The sequence below is a fragment of the Tiliqua scincoides genome, chromosome 2 (assembly GCF_035046505.1).
Source record: "Tiliqua scincoides isolate rTilSci1 chromosome 2, rTilSci1.hap2, whole genome shotgun sequence".
NCBI classification, from domain to species: Eukaryota; Metazoa; Chordata; class Lepidosauria; order Squamata; family Scincidae; genus Tiliqua; species Tiliqua scincoides.
In genome coordinates, this window is record NC_089822.1 from 134051454 (window position 1) to 134070532 (window position 19079).

General features: G+C 43.3%; 1 protein-coding gene across 3 annotated transcripts in view; it reads right to left on the bottom strand.

Moving 5' to 3' along the window:
* PAN2 (poly(A) specific ribonuclease subunit PAN2) overlaps positions 1 to 19079 on the bottom strand; it is a 38093-nt gene that overhangs the window by 12012 nt on the left and 7002 nt on the right. For 2 of the 3 annotated variants that reach the window (XM_066616689.1, XM_066616690.1), the window contains exons 3-21: positions 15916 to 16085; positions 15298 to 15418; positions 13785 to 13862; positions 12285 to 12552; positions 11754 to 12096; positions 11258 to 11354; positions 10246 to 10365; positions 9135 to 9254; positions 8900 to 9028; positions 7727 to 7926; positions 6130 to 6272; positions 5182 to 5285; positions 4475 to 4573; positions 4256 to 4332; positions 3460 to 3601; positions 1958 to 2095; positions 1653 to 1712; positions 1110 to 1200; positions 144 to 301 (exon numbers count right to left, since the gene is read on the bottom strand). In XM_066616689.1, coding sequence (XP_066472786.1) covers positions 144 to 301; positions 1110 to 1200; positions 1653 to 1712; positions 1958 to 2095; positions 3460 to 3601; positions 4256 to 4332; positions 4475 to 4573; positions 5182 to 5285; positions 6130 to 6272; positions 7727 to 7926; positions 8900 to 9028; positions 9135 to 9254; positions 10246 to 10365; positions 11258 to 11354; positions 11754 to 12096; positions 12285 to 12552; positions 13785 to 13862; positions 15298 to 15418; positions 15916 to 16085 — 2658 coding nt within the window. Of the gene's footprint in view, positions 1 to 143; positions 302 to 1109; positions 1201 to 1652; positions 1713 to 1957; positions 2096 to 3459; positions 3602 to 4255; positions 4333 to 4474; positions 4574 to 5181; positions 5286 to 6129; positions 6273 to 7726; positions 7927 to 8899; positions 9029 to 9134; positions 9255 to 10245; positions 10366 to 11257; positions 11355 to 11753; positions 12097 to 12284; positions 12553 to 13240; positions 13307 to 13784; positions 13863 to 15297; positions 15419 to 15915; positions 16086 to 19079 lie in introns of those variants that run through there. The other variant, XM_066616691.1, reaches the window with a different exon arrangement.

Consider the following 19079-nt stretch of genomic DNA (forward strand, 5'->3'; position numbering starts at 1 on the left):
ACCCTAAGCTCCCAAACCCCCCTTTGTTTGCAACAAGTAGCCCACCCCCCTCCCCACAGGAAGTTCCCTGCCCCTAACAGACATCAGGAAGCAGAATACAGGAATCTTCCATCCTCCTCTTCTCATTTCAATAGAATGCCTACCTCATTGAGAGTGACAAACTCAGCATCCAATCCCACCAGGTCTCCAGACTGTGGCATCTCATTCAGCATCAATGGAATGAAAGTGGCGTGACATTTGCGCTGTTTGCGAGCAAGAGAGGCCTCAGCAAGCAGCACACTGGCTTCAATTGGATTCTTAACTTGAAAAAGAAAGAATAATTTGGTCAGCTTCTTCACTCAGATGAAGGATGCCATCCAGGATTGCAATCCGAGGGGGAAAAACATGGGAATCCCATGTTGGATTCTAGGATGGCCCAGGCAAGAAGGTATCACAAGTATGAGCTCTACTTTCTGACTACAAATCATACCCAATTTCTAAAAACTGTAAGCAGTTCGTTCATTTTCCTTTTCAGTTCAGCTCTCTAGCAGAGGCTAAATCAGCTCTAAAGTTGATCACACAGAGGACAGTTTCATAAGACACCGGAAGCATGTCAAACTGTTGTTAGATAGCAACAGAACATGTTAAGAAACTGGCATCAAGGGTAAGTAAGAGCCTTGTCCTTCCTCAGCCAATCCAGCCACTATCATCCCACATTGTGATGCCAGGTCTGCTGCTGAAAGCAGACAGAGCTATAGTCAAAGTGCTAACTTAGCCTTAATCTCCACAAACACCTGTCAGGAAGACCAGGTCATTTGCATGGCATGACAGTGTTACTGCACAATGTAATGCAAGTCATGTCAGTTCACACTTTACCACTGATGACAGGAACAACATGAAGGAACCTTGGCTATCATTGTATGCACAGAAATGTGTGCAAGAACTAGGTGCCCCACCATTATGCCTTGCACACCCATTATTGTTAAATATCCAAGTCACAGAGATAGAAGGTTAAGCCCCAGAGAGTCTCTGGCAGAGGATGGCTGAAATTAGTTCTCCCACCTAAGCAAGGAGCATCTCACAACTTCTGCAACAGCCTCTCCCATGTAGTTAAACACATATTTACTCACTGGTCAGGTTGTGCTTGGAGTGGAGGTTCCTTCGCACATAATAGAGGATAGCAGGCACCTTCCAGCTCATATCAAATTGCACAGCCTCACACTGCAAATTCAAAAACAAAACATCAAGCAAAGAAAAAACCAGACACAAAAACAGGAACATCAAGATCTGGGGCTGTTTTCACTCAAATTGAGAGCACAAAAAATGGCTCCTCATCACTAAACTACTACCACTTAGAACATTGTCACTCTGTGCTGACCCAGATCTCCCTGACCTGAGTGCATACAACAGTGAATAGCCCAATACAAAATAAGGAAAGTTGCTGTGTGGATGTGTATAGCAAAGTAGACCTAATGGGTCCGATGCAAAGGATAACTTTGCAAAACAGTTAGTGAAGATGTGCCCAACCCTACATCCTGTTTATGTGGTGGCTTAATTAGTAGATCAGGTGAGGCTAGGCTAGACCAGCAGTTTCCAAGTGCTCTGCTGCAAGAGCCTCAGAATTGGGCAATCAGGGGATTTGGGGGTTTGACAAGTATGAATCGTCTCCTTACCTTATCTACAGGCTCAATGAGGAAGTCATTGAAAAGGTACCACTGCTGGTGTGTGACACCCTGGACAGAGAGAGGGGGAGAAGTTGTGTGTATTACTGACTGCAGTGTTTGCTTACGGACAATGTATCACAGCCATACAGTCAAAGCTACCAACAGCCGAGATGCTACAGCAGCAAATGGTAACCAGAAAATGCCCTGACAGAAGGGAATTCTCCCAGGGACTGGATACTATGGGTGAAATACAAGGACAACAGATCAGGATACAGAGAAATCAGAGATCTTGTTTTCCTCACTAGCAGGCTCACCTCTTTCCTTTGGTGGTAGGTCTCCCCCACTTTGATGTGCCCCACCAGGCTTCCCCCAGTACGGGAGTCCAAAATGTGCACAACAGTTGCCATAAGGTCATAGACATATGTTGAATCCTGATCCTCCAGCACACTCAGCTGCAAAAAGGAAGTGGATTATGTCAATGGGTTGGATTCCTGAGCACCTTTAACACAGGCTAGGGATTGACCAAGGAACCCATTTGTCCTCAACATGAGGGAAAAAAATCTGTTACTCTTAGTAAACTTGAAACCAACCCCAAAGCCCTTCAGACTCAAACTCCAGTGCCCCAGCCTCTCTGAAACCCAGGTTTTTATTTTGGAACTCAGGATTATTATGTCCTTCTTTCCCCCCCACCTCCCCCCCCCCCGACTTCCGTTTCAGTTTAGGACATTCACTTGCTTGTCCTGACACATCAGCTCCTTGGATGGGCTTTCTCTCGCAAAATCTTGATTATTTAGGTCTTGTAACACATCCATGGTAAAAAGGATACTTCTTATTCTTGACAGAATTCCAGACCAGCCTGCCTGGGTCTGCTCACAAACTGGCAGCTGGCACAATTTGAGACAGAAACATCACCTTTGGGAAAATTCCAAGGCTCTTTATTGGATCTCCGGGATTCTGGTTTGCTTTCTGCCTGCAGCCTGGGCCTTCCTCTCAAGGATCATTTCATCCCATTTACAGTAGAACCCTCACGATCTGAAAAACTGTTGTCTGCCTACTTTTCGCAGGGCCAAACCTTACTCCTCCATTCAGTTTTCTCATAGATTTTTCCTTATACAACTCCTGAAGTGAAAAACTACATTTAATCACATCCCGCTGGTATGTTTTTTTCACTGTAAGGACCACTTCAAATGTTATAGGAAATGCAAAGTAAATACGTGACTGGGAGCCTGGGCTAGTTATGGCTTCCAGCTGTGCATTTGCTTGACATTTCCATTTGCTCTGCCTTCCATCAGCCATTGCTCTCTCTGGTGCCACAAAAACAAAACACCCCAAATAGTAGTGGAAAGGGGAGGGGCGGAATCATTACTCTTGCTGCTTCATAAGACCATCCAGCAACTGTTGAGGGAGGGAACACAACCAGTTCAACAGATTTTTTTTCAATCTATTATCACGTTTCTCATAAACAGGATGTATGTAACACAAACTAATAATTAAACAAAATGCTTTACATGTTATGGTGGAGAAATGTGATGGATTAATGGAGACCTGTCTATCTTATAACATGGGGCATTGATTGTCGAACAGACAAGCAATGGAACAAATTCCCAGGGGAAGTTTCGGGATTCTTCTCCCTGCAAGTTCTTTAAAAATCAACAGCTTCATTTCTTTTGGTGATTGTTTCACTGAAGCTGATTTTCTCTGAAACTGGGCAGAAATAGAGGAGATGACCTGAGGTCTAAGGTCTAAGATACAAAGAAAGCATTTACAGTCAGGCACTTGGGGGGGGGGGGCGGCTTGCCAGCAAGAGATGTCTTACTTCAGCACTTTCATCCCAGTTGTAAACCTCCAGCTCCTTGTTCTTAGAAAGCTTCATCTTGATGGAATAAGGAATCCAGATGTTCTTCAGCTCCTCAACAGAGGTGTAAGAATAGCCCCCCTCTGCCATTCCTAGTTCATTCCTAAAAGCAAAACCAAAGACAAAAAGTATCACAAACCTGGAAGAAAACATCAGTGAGTAAAGATTGGGGGGGGAGGACTCCAGGACCACCTTTCTGCTGGGTTAAGCACCAGGTTTTCCAGACGTCCAGAGTCACAGAAATCATACAGAAATCCCCAGATGCAAGCCAAAGAGCTGAGCCCACACATTTCAGGGAGAGAGGACAGGTCAGTTCCCATGTAGTTTGTTTTCCTCACAGAAGGAAGGTGTGTGAAAAAAACCTCACAATGCAAAATCCTTCCTGCAGAATTCATGCAAGGTTTTGCATTAATTTTGCAGGAAAGGTTTATAAGAAAACCACTGGAATCTAGTACATTTTCCCTGCAAAATCCACGAAGAGCTGCTACTCTGATATTTAATTGAAACGAGTATTCCTCCACAACTTTGCAGAGAACAATATGTTAGAAGTAGTTCAATGAGAAATCAGACTATGATCTCTCTATGGATGTTTCCTTCTGCACACTGTTCCTTTTGTACAACACAACGGGACTGAGGTTGAAATGACATGTGCCTTTAAAACAGGAGCTTCAGAGGAAGGGAAATGTCATTCAATTACATTAAATTTGAGGGCAAACTCTTGAACAAACAGGGACTTCTCTTAGGTTCAACTGCTTACCATTCCCCAAGAGGAATTTCTCTACTCTTTGGGAGTTCAAGACCACCTTTCTTCATCATCATCTTCTTAAAGGCATACTGCCAAGGAAAGATAAGAAACAAACATCCATCCAATACAAACAAATGCTTAGAAATCAAATTTCAGAAACAGATCAAGACAAGTGTATCTTGAAATGCACCTGAGTGCAAACTGAAAGGGAAAGCATGCCCTCTCATATACCTCTGCCTGCATCTTCCAGAATTCTGCCTCTTTGGAGCTGTTCACTTCACAGTTAATGACCAAGACATCAGGCAGGCAGCGGATATTTCGGGTCTGGACCTTGAACAGCAAAGAAGACCAGTGTGATTAGGGACAAGGGGCACTGATTAATACTTGATTTTACCAGAATAGCTTCATCTTGCATTCAGGAGAAATGCATAGTTGCCGACCAAGCAAATTGTTCATCTAACAGTTTCTTGCTTCCAACAGGCAAAAAGATCTTTCAGAGAGAGGTCCCAGAGGGAGTCATCTACTTTTTCTTTTTGCAGAGTTTTGTCTCACTTTTTGCCCTCCTCCCCCCATGACTCCATAGAAATCTATGGGTGGTTAAGAAATTATGGCCCTCTTCAGAGGCTGAGTTTAGTTTATTAATTTGTACTCCACCTTCCGTATCAAAATGCTCTCAATATGTGATGGTAGTTTAAGAATGTAACCCCATAAATGTGCTTTCTCCTAGACTCCACCAGCAGAAACATTTGATGTTAGTGCCAGATCCTGTATTGGTTCAATCTCAAAAGAGGAAGCACCTTACATTCTCAGTCTGGATGTGTTGCCTTGTGCCACACATAAGCTTCCCTGTTCCCTTGAATTAATTCCAGTCTGGGGCCATAAGTCAGATCACACTGTTTTGGCCCAAACTACTACATTACTGTTTTCTCCCCTCTTACTGTGGGCTGGTATTTCTCGCAATTCTCACACCAGGCCTGCGTGTTCTGTTCCAGACAGATGCTTCTCTTTAAGATCTGGGCAAATTCATAATCCTTGATTTTATCTAGGAAGAAAAAAAAGGAGGTAACTCTCATTGCCTCATAGATTAAACTAAGAAGCAAACCCTACCCAGCAAGATATGCAAATGGAAGAAAATTAACAGTTGAAAGAGAAGAGCTCAGGGAGTATTGTGGAAAGCCAGTCTGTGTCACTGAATGGCTGCCTTGACATAGCAGTAAGCATAGCTTTGGTTTAAAAGAACTAGCAAACTCTTTGGTTTTTCTCAAGTGCAACTTAAATGAATTGGACAAGTCAGCCAGTAGAACTCAAGCTAAGACTACGTAAGGGCCAGGCAGGTCAGAGTAAAAAGAAAGGCAGCAGGTACACTTTAAGGTCCCCAAGGAAATAGGAAAAATACAAAAGGGTAAAGAGTCTGAAAGCTGTTTTGGTTCAGTAGAGAGAGCGCTAGACTTGGGGCTCAAATTTCATTTCTTCTATGAACTGCCAGGATTGCTGTGGGCAAGTTAACATCTTCCCCACTTACTGCAAGTACTGCAGAAAAATGTGTTGATCCTTAATCAGCCCCAGCTATATAGCCTGAAATATAGGCAGAAGCAGGTCTGAATTCAAGAAGTTCTAAAGATTGGGGAAATTGTATGAAAAAAGCGCATAGCTTCCCAGTGACTGCTTGCACCTCTGTAAGGATGCCCCTATTTACAAAAAAAATGTGAACAATCTGTATCTTTAAAGGCAAGCAGTTCCAACTACATAAGCTCAGAAGAATCACTTGAAAAGTTTCAATAGTTTTTTGCCCACATCTGCTGCCTGTGGTCTCAAAAACAAGGCAATCCTTGTGGCAGTCAATCCCCATACTTATTCTGACCCTACAGCATCCTTAAACTTCATACCATTGCTCTCAGGATACGAAAGGGTAAAGAGGAGCGTGGAAGATACTCGAATGGTCTCCTTGCCACAACGACACATGCTGCAATTCTCCACTTCACAGCTGAACAGTTGCCCAATGACAGAGTCTCCGGAAGATCCAAAGTTGCTAGAAGAAATGGAACTAGATCAGCAGAGCCTTAGCTTAACCTTTGAATTTCAGGCAATGCTGAAATTCCTTTGCTGCACTTGTGACTGCACAAGATAAAAACTATCAAACACAATCAAGTCATGGTCAATGCAACCCAAGGATTTTCAAGCAGAAAAACAAAGTCTATTTATAGGGGTGCATTTTTAATCCTCACTTTTGTGCAAATGCAACCAAGACTATCAAAATAATAACATAAGATTGCTGAGAAAAGTCAAAATGCCTGTCTAAACAAAATGTTTTCATCAGAGCCTGCCTAAAAGTGAGAAGAGAGACAGTCTGTAAAATGTCTCCAAAGAAGGGATTCCGCAACTGTGATGCCACCATCAAGGAGGTCTTGTCCCTAACATAGCTATCTGAACTTTTGGCAGAGATGTGTCAGAGGCTCTAAGGCTAACTTTTGGACTTGGGTATGTTTATGTGAATAAAGACAATCCTTAAAATAACCTGGTCTTAGGCCATTATGCTACCCCAATGACATACAGGACAAGTATCCCTTATCTGGACTGCTTGGAATGAGAAGGTGTCTGGATTTCAGAATAACGGCATAAATGTAATGAGAAATGCTTCCTCTTACTCCTTTCACTGTTACCCATACAGGTGTTTGCTGGGCTCTGACATTTTTCAACAATAACTGTACAGGTACACACCACAGAGGAGAAAATAGAATTTACAGTCTGTACCTGCCCTGTACTTGGGAATGAGCACAAGATCTTCTGGATCAAAAGTCCAGATTTTGGATGTTCAGATAAAGGGTAATCTACCGGTAGTAACTTTTGGTTGCAAACACCCAATGTAGTTTACTGGCTGCCTGCAGTTAAGATTCCAAGCTTCAGCAATCTGATTGCACTCATTAGGATGCATGATGCTAGCCATAACTGAGCACACACCAGGTACCGTGCACATGGTGGCGTATATCTTGTTTCTGCCTCCAGGGCTCTGTAAGTAGCTAGAGGAGTGGAGGGAGAGAAGTAAGCAAATGAAAAAGAATCCCATTCCTCCTCTCCAACAAGATAGGTGCTGCAATGATAGCACACAGCAGCAATGAGGAAGGACGCAGTTTTTCCCTCCTGCTGCAACAGAGCTCATACCAATTAGAAAAGAGGAGTTAGAAGCAACAGATGGTTGACATGGAAAGCCTTAGGTTGCCAAGTATATCTCTTCCTGCCTACAGATAGGATCCACCCTATTGTCCAGAATGCTCATCTGCATTATGGCAAGTCCAAATCAAAAGGTCAGATTAGGACAGACAGGAACAGTTCAGGAATCAGGGTTCATTAATGTCTACTTTAAACTCAGCTCAGACCAGGGAAAGACACAGAATGGGCAAATAAGTTCCAATAGGTTCAAATGCGCAGTCCCAATCCCCTCCTAGAAGACAGATGAAGGTAGAATGTGTGGAACTCTTTTGTTACCTGCTGCCAATACCCCGGTAAGCCTGAGGGCCCTCCTGCTCTTGAGTTTCCTGATGAAGCTGGGCCAAGATGAAGCGATTCCAGCTCTGGATCAAACGGCCAAGGTTCACTTTCCCTGTAGCCTCATCTGAATCAGCTAAAATCAATCCCAGAGCAGCTGCTTCTGGAATGGTGCGGAAGGCACGCAGGAAGTTGCTGCCCTGGGATAGAGGAAATGAATGATTATGCTGGAAATGGCTGTTGCTATTGCAATAAGACTGGTATTGCATGGGCCCAAGCTAAACCAAAATCCTGAAGAACAGAGCACTAGACTGCCCTACAATCCCTTGTAGGCTGCTCAGACTTGTGAGTGGCTGAAGGATATGGAAGACCAGTTTGGATTAACAGCAGCTGGATGAGAAGGTGATAGTTGGTTATGTTTTTCAAACAGCTGATCCATGAGTGGAGGAAAATGAGGCTATAGCTACTCCCCCAACCAGAAGAAGTGATTATAGTCTGCTTGGGAACAAGGGAAGTAGAGCAGGAAATGGCCATGGCTTACAACATTGCCTATAAGTTTCAGAAGGGAGCCTACTTTTGTAATAACCATGAGGGGATGTACTTTGAGTACTTATAAATCTCCTTCTGAGGCCTGGGACAACTCAGGAGAGCCTCACCAGGGAGTGTGAAGCTCACCACTGCCTCCTTGCACAGTGCTTTCAAACTAGCCCACTTAGGGAGACACTGTGTTGAGAGTAGAGGGTTAGCACCCTCCTATATAGCAAAGACCATTGTTGTTGGCAACCTTCAGTCTTGAAAGACTATGGTATCGCGCAAAGACCATAACTCTATTGATATCACATGCAGTCTTTGAATTATCACCTAGTAGGCAGGGGGACAGTAAACGGAACCATGCCCTCACTCAGTTGATCTGCACCACACTGCAGCAAAGGATTGATGCGCAATGAGTAGTCGTTTTCCACCTTCCAACCATGCTCTGCTGAAATCAGCCATGCGTACATATTAGCTTGATCGATCTACAGCTAGCCTCACTTCCACATCCAGGATAAGAAAGCCCAGCACACCCCAGACTGGGCAGTCTTGCAGGTTTTCTCGTTTTTGCTCCTTCTCTGAATAACATCCTAGGAAAGATCTAAAGGTTCTGTATGGGATCTTCCATTTACTCAATCTTACCTGACAAGGGTCTCCCCGAGACAAATCCAGCATGTGGAATAAGAAACCCAGCTCACAGCTCAGGCAGAACTCTTTCTGGCACAAGTGGTTCTGAACCAAGCACCGCACAGGCTCTAAGAAATACAGGACCTGAGGAAGGCAGATGGATCCAAGATAAGGTTACCAGAGGGGGGGAAAATAGAGGTCTGCCTAGAAGGAAAACCATAGCTCAGGCAGAAGATAATCCCATCCCTACCTGGATCATGCAGTTGCAGTAAGCATTTGGAATGTGAGGCTCTAGACCAGCAAAGAGAGTCTTGTTGTAATGTTTGAAGTCAAAGTCCTCCAGCCCCAGTTTGGAGTATTTAATTGTGACCTACATCAATCAAGTCAGAAAATATACATGTGTACACCTGAACAATTATACTGGCATGTGCATTAACTTAGCACACTAGCAAGAGTAAGAGGATTTCAACACCAAAAAAGCAAACTCAAGGACCCTTTCCTCTTTCACAAGTGAACCTCCTCAACATTTATTAATTAGAATATTTCCTGCTTTCAACAGCAAGGTTCATAAAGTAATTCACGTACAAGCACACCTGATTCTCCAGCTCCTAATCTGAGGTAATGTGGAGATCATCAGCTATATTTCAATAGAGTTCTTACTAGTCAAACCCATGAAAGCAACACCAATCTTGACATTAGCTTGTCTTGTTTCACAACTTAAGTGTGGGGGAGGGGGTATTTTCTACTGCCCACGCTCATCCCACAACAGGCAGTACTCTGTAGTGTCCACCTTTCAACAAATATCACTATGCAAGAGTGTAGGCTGTTCTACTGAGTTCAAACATGCTCAGATGGTGCTGTGGTCAATGAGAGAGTCTGTAATATAAATTCATAGGTTTTCATGGCCAGCAATAATCCAACAATTTGACATATATTTATTTGGGTGAGAAGACCATGGTTGTGTCAAAGAATCAGAATCCATGTTAAAAAAGTGCAACATTTCATTCTGTTTTTTCAGAACTTCATCAGGGAAAACGCGCCTAGACAGGACATGTTGCTAGAGAGCAAGCCAGAAACAGCTGTTAAAAACCAGTGCCCTCCAGGTGCTTAAAGTTCCATTTTACTGCTGTGTTCTTAAAGCAAACTCAGCCTAATTGCAGTATTCCATCTTTGCTGGAAACCTCTTCCTTATAAAGCTCTTTAATGTCTGTTCTGTTTGTTGTGATGGACAGTCTTTTCTAAACAGACATTTTTGTCCCCCATTTCAGTTTCCTTCCAAAACTCTTCACATCTGTCCCCTTATGTATAATCATACCTTCTGCAAAAATGTTCAACACCCTGGGAAGTGTTTAAAAACAGACCTTCCTGTATTTCTTTGCCACCATGTAGATATGTGGCTCCTCTTCCCGGCCAATGGGGGACTCTGGGACTTGGTTGAAACTGTCAAACTCATTGTCCAGCTCTTTCAGTCGATAGGGAATCTGCAGAAGACATAAGCCTGCTAGTCCTTGGACAGAGTTTATGTGGTGTCCATTCCTATGCCTGGATTTTTCCTAAGCCACAATACAGTGGCTTACAATTTGGGAGAAAAAGCAGGTGCTTATGAAAAATGGTGTGTGTACCCACCTCAGCCCTATGTTATTCAAGGTATTTACAAGATCTTTCCCTCACAATGTGACTCTAATGCATATCCACAGGGTGAGCATGCTGCAATTATTTTTATTAACTATGACAATTATATGCAGGTGCCTCAGGCCTTAAAGAATAGAAGCACGTCTGCCACAAACCAGTGCTTCCCAATTTTCAGCATCCTGTAACACCCCTGTGTGTATCTCCCAGAAGTGACTGGTGATGACATAATTGCCAGTTACTTCCAGGTTTGGAAATCACACCAAACACTACAAATGGAGGTAAGTGGCTCAGGGCAGATGGGCCTTTCTTAGCATGTGAAAGCTGTGAAGAAGCTCAGCCCACCAGACTTAGCCTCCTGTTGCAAACCTAAAGAAACATTACCACATTTCATATGAACAACTGCTTCCCTCACCTCAGTCTAAAGCAGTGGTTCCCAAACGTTTTCAACTGGCAGCTCCCTTGACCTACTGAGCTATTGACTGCAGCTCCTCATTAGGACTAAAATCCTATACACTGTATAGGGCAGTGGGTTTTTCATGAAGATTCCATGGCTCCCCTGGCTGGTTTCCACAACTCCCTGGAAAGCCATGGCTCAAAGTTTGGAAACCACAGCTCTAAAGCACCAGTTTTTCTGAGGTAAAGCAGATCTTTAGCAATGCATATGACTACCCCTAAGAAGTGCGGCTCCCAAAAAACTCAGCAGGCACAAATGAAAGCAACAGCAGCTGAGCCAGGAATTACCTGGTTACGGAGCTTGGTCCTTGGGTTTGGAGCATATCCAATGAAGCCAACTTTCTTCATGGTACGAAGAATCTCTGGGTCAACTGGCAAGGGTCGTCTGCAAAGCAAGCTGCAGCTCAGACACTGATTTCAAGACCTTGGTGATATTTTTCTTCTCTGCTCCTCAAAGAATAAGGCATGTTTCCTGAAGGGGGGCACACCCTGACTATAGGGAAGTGCATGTTTCCCTATAATCTCTCCCAGGAATTCAAACACATATTATGAGAATAATGCTTCTTACTATTCAGTTTCTGAATGTTGAATTTTCTACACTTTGAAATGATTCTATTACTTATTTTTCAAATGTACACCCCACCATACAGCCCTAACAAGACCCTTTAAAAAGTCCAATTAAGGAGGACCAGCTCAACTCCTACTTTTCCCCCAAAAGCCTAACCTCAAAACCTACCCTTCCCCCAACAAAGGCCTGTCCTTAACTTGAGATCTAAACAGCTACCTGGGTGCAGGAGCAGAGTTGGCTGCCGGCCAGTCTGACAACAATGTCTCAGTGGTCAACGGCACTGGAATAAGCGACAAGGGCATAAGGTCTTGATTCCAGTCGAGGTGGGGCAAGGTGTCCACAATACAAGGCAAGGCAAAGTCGGTCTCCCGGGAATAAGCATTGAAGGTGATCTCAGGTGAGTCAGCCCACAGGTGGACACAGCCCTCCGAATCTCCAAAGACCATGGCTTGCTTGCTGGCTGATACATCAAAGCTCATGATCAGCTGGCCCACTGTATTCACATGAAAAATGTCAGCAGGGTTGGCCAACCCAGTGGGTTCACAAAACTGACACTGACCTAGATGGATTACAGAAGGAGAGCAAAAAAGGAACATGATTTAGCTCCAAGATGAAATGTAAGCACTGCAACATGATCTCATTCCCGCACACTGTGGTTATGTTTTGAAGAAGTTTAGACTCTTCTAGGAAAGGACAACGAAGCTCCAGCATGTTCAAGCCAGAGTACTTATCAGCCCAGTTACCCACCTGTCTGGGAGATAATAGCCAAGCGAGATGTGTAGGTAGGAATGAACTTCAGAAACAGAGGGTCAATGTGAACCTGCAGAGGTGTAATGGCTCGCAGCATGCGCAGATCATACACCTTGAGGAAACGATCACACGCTAATCCATTCATCCGGCTGGAGAAGCCACATGTCACTAGCAGGTTGCCATGGACATCAAAATCTGACAGACTACCAGAGTAAGCATCAAACTCATGCTCCACAGCAAAGGTGCGGAGGTCACGCAGGGATACCTGAAGAGACAGAATATGTCTTATGCGGACCACTTAAAAGCACTATGAGAGAACAGAAAAGTTGGAATGACATCCAGAGGATAGAGTTCCACGAACTAATTACACGCTGGGTAAAGAAATATTTTCTTCTGTCTGTTCTAACTCTCTCAACACTCAACTTTTGTGGATGTCCCCTGGTTCTGGTGTTTTGTGAGAGGGAAAAGAGCGTCTCTCTATCTACTCTGTCCATCCCCTGCATGATTTTGTATGTCTCAAGCAAGTCCCCCCTCAGGCACCTCTTTTCTAGACTGAAAAGGCCCAAATGCTGTAGCCTTTCCTCATAAGGAAGGTGCCCCAGCCCAGTAATCATTTTGGTTGCTCTCTTCTACACCTTTTCCATCTCCACCATATCTTTTTTGAGATGTGGCGACCAGAACTGGACACAATACTCCAGGTGTGGCCTTACCATTGATTTGTTCAACAGCATTACAATATTAGCTTTCTCATTCTCAATGCCTTTCCTAATGATCCCAAGCATGGAATTAGCCCTCTTCACTGCTGCCGCACACTGGGTCGACACTTTCATCGAGCTGGCTACAAGGACCCCTAGATCTCTCTCCTGATCTGTCACAGACAGCTCAGAACCCATTAGCCTATATGTAAAGTTTTGATTCTTTGCCCCAATGTGCATGACTTTACACTTACTTACATTGAAATGCATCTGCCATTTTACTGCCCAGTCTTCCAGTTTGGAGAGATCCTTCTGGAGCTCTTCACAATCCCTTCTGGTCTTCACCACTTGGAAAAGTTTGGTGTCATCTGCAAACATGGCCACCTCACTGCTTAGCCCTGCCTCCAGGTCATTTATGAACAGGCTGAAAAGCAGCGGTCCCAGGACAGATCCTTGGGGCACACCGCTTTTTACCTCTCTCTATTGTGAAAACTGCCCATTGACACTCACTCTCTGATTCCTGGACCTCAACAGTTCCTAATCCAGGAGAAGACCTGCCCTTAATTTGGTATCCATTTGCTTATTTTTAGTATTTTAAGACTTGGGGAGCCCTCCAGAGGGCTCCCTGCACCTCCCAGACACCACTGCATCACCCTGTAAGGTAAACCTCCCCTTTAGCAACCAGCAGTGGCGCGATCCTGGGGACTGAGTTGCTGCCTTCGCTCCTCCCCCGCTAAGACTTAACTTGGGAGATTTACTCCAGAGCAGTATGAGAACCGTTGGATTAGGTGGTTAACGTTACCTTTCCTGACGTGTGGCCACAGAAGAAGAAACGGTTCGACTGTCTCATGATAGTGACTCCAGGCACTTCCACTGTATACTAAAAAAGATATAGAATAGTGTAACGAAATGGCCAAGCAAGACATGCCATACTGAATGTACAGGTGCTATGGTGTACATGGACAAAACAACTGCAAGCACCTAAATTAGAGCTGCTTTCTATCTTCTCCCTTAGGAAGAAATATTTAAATATTACAGTAAAAAAACCATCATCATAATTCATTGGTACCTTTTTATAGCTGACTTTTCCAAAATCAAAAAACTGAGTATTCGTTTTGAAAAATATTTTATGTCCAAGTTCCTTTTCTCCCATGGACCAAAGATGCAGTCTAAAACAGTCCTCTCCTGTACTAGCACCAACCTCATCTTGTCCCGCACCAATAAAGGCAGCTGAGCCCTAGCCAAGTCCTGAGTTGATACAAACCTCCCAGTTGGGAATGGAACAGTGACATAGTTGTTTCAGTGGAACAGTGCTGTTAAATGGCTTCATGTCAACTGGAATAGCCTGCCTCATGCAGTCATGGGCTCCCTCTCATTGGAGGTTTTCAAACAGAGGCTGGATGGCCACCTGTCAGGGATACCATAGTCATGTGCACTGAGAAGGGGATGGACTAGATACCTCCAAGATTCTACGAAAGAGATTCACCAAGATAATCTGAAGCCGTATCTGTCACTTCTAACCATTTATGAAGGACTGAACTTTATTCCTTTAATAGCCTATTAAATATTACTGAAAAGAAACCCTTTAAAAATGACTCATATTAAAGTGACATACTTATGGAAACCTGCAAAAGTATTTCAACATTTTAATTTTTTCTGAATAAAAAAAGGTAAGGCATTTTTGAGATGTTTACATGAGGTAAGAAATGAGAATGTTGTCATCTCACTTTCATTTTGAAATATCAAATGTTTGTTTCAGTCAAGGCAGTCGGAACTCAGCATGTGGTCAGTCTGTGGAACTCCTTGCCGCAGGATGTGGTGAAGGCATCTGGCCTGGATGCCTTTAAAAGGGGATTGGACAAGTTTCTGGAGGAAAAATCCATTATGGGTTACAAGCCCTGATGTGTATGTGCAACCTCCTGATTTTAGAAATGAGCTATGTCAGAATGCCAGATGCAAGGGAGGACACCAGGATGCAGATCTCTTGTTATCTGGTGTGCTCCCTGGGGCATTTGGTGGGCCGCTGTGAGATACAGGAAGCTGGACTAGATGGGCCTATGGCCTGATCCAGTGGGAATGTTCTTATGTTCTTATGATGAGTAACAGGATCTCTGAACTAATTTCCTCCCTCTAATGGCCTCATGTATGAGACCTGAGACAGATGTCTTCCCTTCTTTCCACTTGAAATTCTCAATAAAGAAATACATAATTTAGTTAGCCAACGTTCATTCAGTCCCTGGAGATTCCTTCTTACCTGCGCAAAACAGGAAACAATGTCACAAAGACAGACCAAACATGCAATAAGCTCATTATACCTTCTGGGTTTCTTGTACTGTGTTGAGGTCTATCTCTATAACATGGTTGGTAAGTCCCCCAATGAGCAGGGTGCTGGGATCAGTCAGCAGAAGGCTATGCATGTCCTCACTCTCATCCATGCTGCAGGAGAAAGAGGAACACTCAGGGTTAGTTTTGACATAACATTTCCACACAATGAATATCTTGAGTGACCCAGTGAGACACATGGAAACAAGGTGCATCAGGAAGTTACACGGTGTAACACTTGGAAATCATCCCAGGAAATAGTATGTAAATTATCTATTCTGATGTAATTTCCCCCAACTATATGCACTCATGGGATGACTATGAAAAGGAAGCAGGACACCTTATAGTGAAACCTGCCCACGTGCTTCCGTACAAAACACCAAATAGGAAATCCAAGCTCTCTTCTCAAAGTTTCACAAGAATCTTTCAAAAGATGGAAAAAAGCCAATGTTTGCAAGTACCAATGTGTGATGAAAGTTACAAAGGCCTCATCATGTTTAAACAGGCCTAACGGGCTTCTTTGCAAATGAACCAATCCTTGTAGAGTCTAGGTACTGGGCACAATCTTCCAAAGGCCCCCAGACCACCATCTCTTAGTGACAGGAACTTACAGGTAATCAAAGATTATGAGTCCTCCTCTGGACATGTATTTTAGGTTGTTTTTGGTCAGGAAGAGCACCCCATTCTCCAGGCTCTGGATTTGCCGAATGTCATCACTACTGTGCACTTGGAAAGAAGAGTACCGTTCCAGAGCTGGACCAAAAAAAGAGGTGGCATGACCCTAAAATGGCGAGAGACAGGGATCATCACTCTCACTTCAAATTTTATTCTGTAACATACACATCCTCCTCTGGGGTGGTCTGCAGAGAACCAATTTAAACAGCTATTTCAGCTACAGCTATCCAGATATAAACCTCAATATGTCAACTAAAGCTACCCAGGAACAGTATTCAAACTTTCACCTTCCTTCCTCCAACACTAGCCCTTTTAGTCCTCATGAGATCTTCAGAGGCTGCAATCCTATGCACACTTGCCTGGGAGAAAGCTCCATTAACTATAACGGGACTTAGTTCTGAGTATATATGCATAGGACGGGGCTGTGGCTTTCATCTCCTACAATTCTGTCGGTTAATCAACCACAGCTCACTCTCTTGCTAATGTGTAAGTTACTCAGTAGTTCTCTTGATTATGACAAGTTAGTATCATGAAGAAATATTAATATGCAAATAAAGCAAACTTGTGCACAGAACCAAATAATTACCATCTCTCTTCACAAAAATCCACTGAATGCTTCCGAATGATTCACAATACACACCTTCATATGGCAGGACACACAGGAAGCAAATTCCTACCCAACATACTAATTATTAATTGGTGGTACCTTTTGGAATATATACTAGCTCCTGAATAGTTCAGCCATAACAAGGTATTTTGGTTGAATTAAAATTAAAACACTGAAAATGCAAACACTTTCAAACTACTTACTGGCGAAACAGGAACTTGGAAACGTGATGGTTGATTTCACTAGAATTCCTTGTAAACCTTAACATGAATCTGATTTTTTGCTATATATAGCAAGGTGGTCAAAGCACAATAAAGGTGCTCTTAATGAGGCAACTGTGTCTCCCATAGCCTGCAGCAGAGTGTCTGTTTACACAACAGAGAGGTGCTTAATGCAAAGAAGGTGCCATCTATCTTCAGTAGCCTGTGCAGCCAGTTAGTATCTGGCAGGGAGTGTCTGTTTACACAACAAAGGCAATATATTAGCGTTATACCCTTGCTAATTGGGTGAGAGGCACTTTTTCAAGTGGGTGCTCCTCTTTTATTTAGCAGGGGAAGAGTAACTGGCCCTCCTCACCCCAGCAGTGTCTTTTCTAGTGGCTGCCTGCTGGTGTTTCAGATTGTGAGTTGGGACAGGGAGCCATTAGTTATTTGATTTTTCTCTCTAAACCGCTTTGTGAACTTTTTTTTGAAAAGCGGTATATAAATACTATTATTGGACAGAATGTTCACTTAATGACCTGATCGCATAACAATTGGGATAATAGAACGTAACCCCATTGTTAAGTGGTGCACACCTGTATTCTGAGGAGAGGCTCCTACAAGGGGCAACTAAAAGGGAAAAAGAAGCACATTTTGCTGAGAGTGAGACCAGACACTGTAAAAAAAATTCCCTTAGTTGACCAAGTTGCTGTGTAGGATACTGTAATGCTTTTCATTTAGCAGCTTTCATCAGCTTGAAATACTTGACTAATGTGCACACTTTGAAAGATGTCATAATGCTGAGTTAAGGCCACCAAGGCAGACACTGGGAGTAGTAATTGCATGACTTTACATCTTGGGTTTTACATTTTACTGACCTTATGCTTTTAGTTTTACATTAACAGAAGTTTTTCTTGCCATTAAATTCTGTTATGTGTGAAGCATCACTGCAATTAGCCAATATCTATTGGCAAGTTGTTCAGACCAGTCAAGATGGTTCCCCTCAAGGTTAGAAGATCAGGATGAAATTTTGGGACTATAATTTTAACAGGATTATTACCACCTATTTCAACCAAAGCAGAATTTCCCTGTGGTAATCTGTGGCCCTATTCAGACGTCATGCTTCTAGTCCAACAACCCACAAATGGTCCCCCTTCCCACTTTGCACTGACTTCATAGAAGGTTTCCTGATTTCTTAAATCACAGTTTGCTGTGAGGTCTGAACTGAGAAACTGTGGTCTGAGTGCTTCCTATTGTGGTGAAATTCTCTGATTTCCCGCTATTTCTGACCTTCCTTTCTTTCCCCAAAGGAGATTCCTATACAGAATCAACATCCTAAAGGTGCTGCTAAGTTATTGCAGAATAGCAGCCACTTCTACTCTATTGTTGCTGTTTACTTTTTCCATCTTCTCAACTGACTGGTAAACAAGAAACATAGCTTTGAGCCAGCTCACTGGACTGTGAACAACAGAACAGAATAAGTGGCTCAGGTGACAAGCAAGCAATTCACAATGAAATTGCATGCCGACATCCAGAGGTTATAAAAACAGTACTGAAATCCCTATTATGCATTTGCCCTGGTCTCTTACTGATTGTGTCAGATAAATTGACGTGGGTCATTGATCTGGACCTGGTGTGGGCGTAGGAAACAAAAACCTGAACTAGTGCAAGTGCCTAGGCTACTAGAAAATAACTACAAAGTTATTAGTCTAGAGGGATTTTTTCCAACCTCCTTGCTAACTTTGCCACCACTTTCTACCTGGTTGCAAGGCAAAGTTGCCCAATTTCTACACGTTTTGTTTTCTAGCCCTTTAATTCCCATTCCCTTGGTGAATTTTTATTCTTTTTAGCAAACTCCATTTATTTTACTGTTTTACCTGCCTGGTCTGAGTACACTCAGGAGGAAGCTGGTTGCCTCATCTCCCAGATCATCCGCCTTTGCTGCTGGGCTCGCTGCTATATTAGATAGGAGTTTTTCCACTTGTCTGTATTTTCCTTATTTGGTGATAGCAACACCTACTGTGCCAGTTTAACCTAAGCTCAAAGGGTGAAACAGGGATCCCAGGGTGGTGCTGGTTGCTTAGGACCTGATCCCTGCATTCTGCCTTTTCTTATACCTATAAGTCAGGATTGAAAGCCAGGATCAAACTCATTTGCAATCTTGCTTGTAGGGAGAGATCAGACCCTAGTTTTCTAGTTCAGATATTACAGCAGATGTCTTATATGAAGCCAGGTATTTGAGAGGAGAAAAGAACAGAGAGCTCTTGAGCTCATTACTTGTTTCCAATTCAAT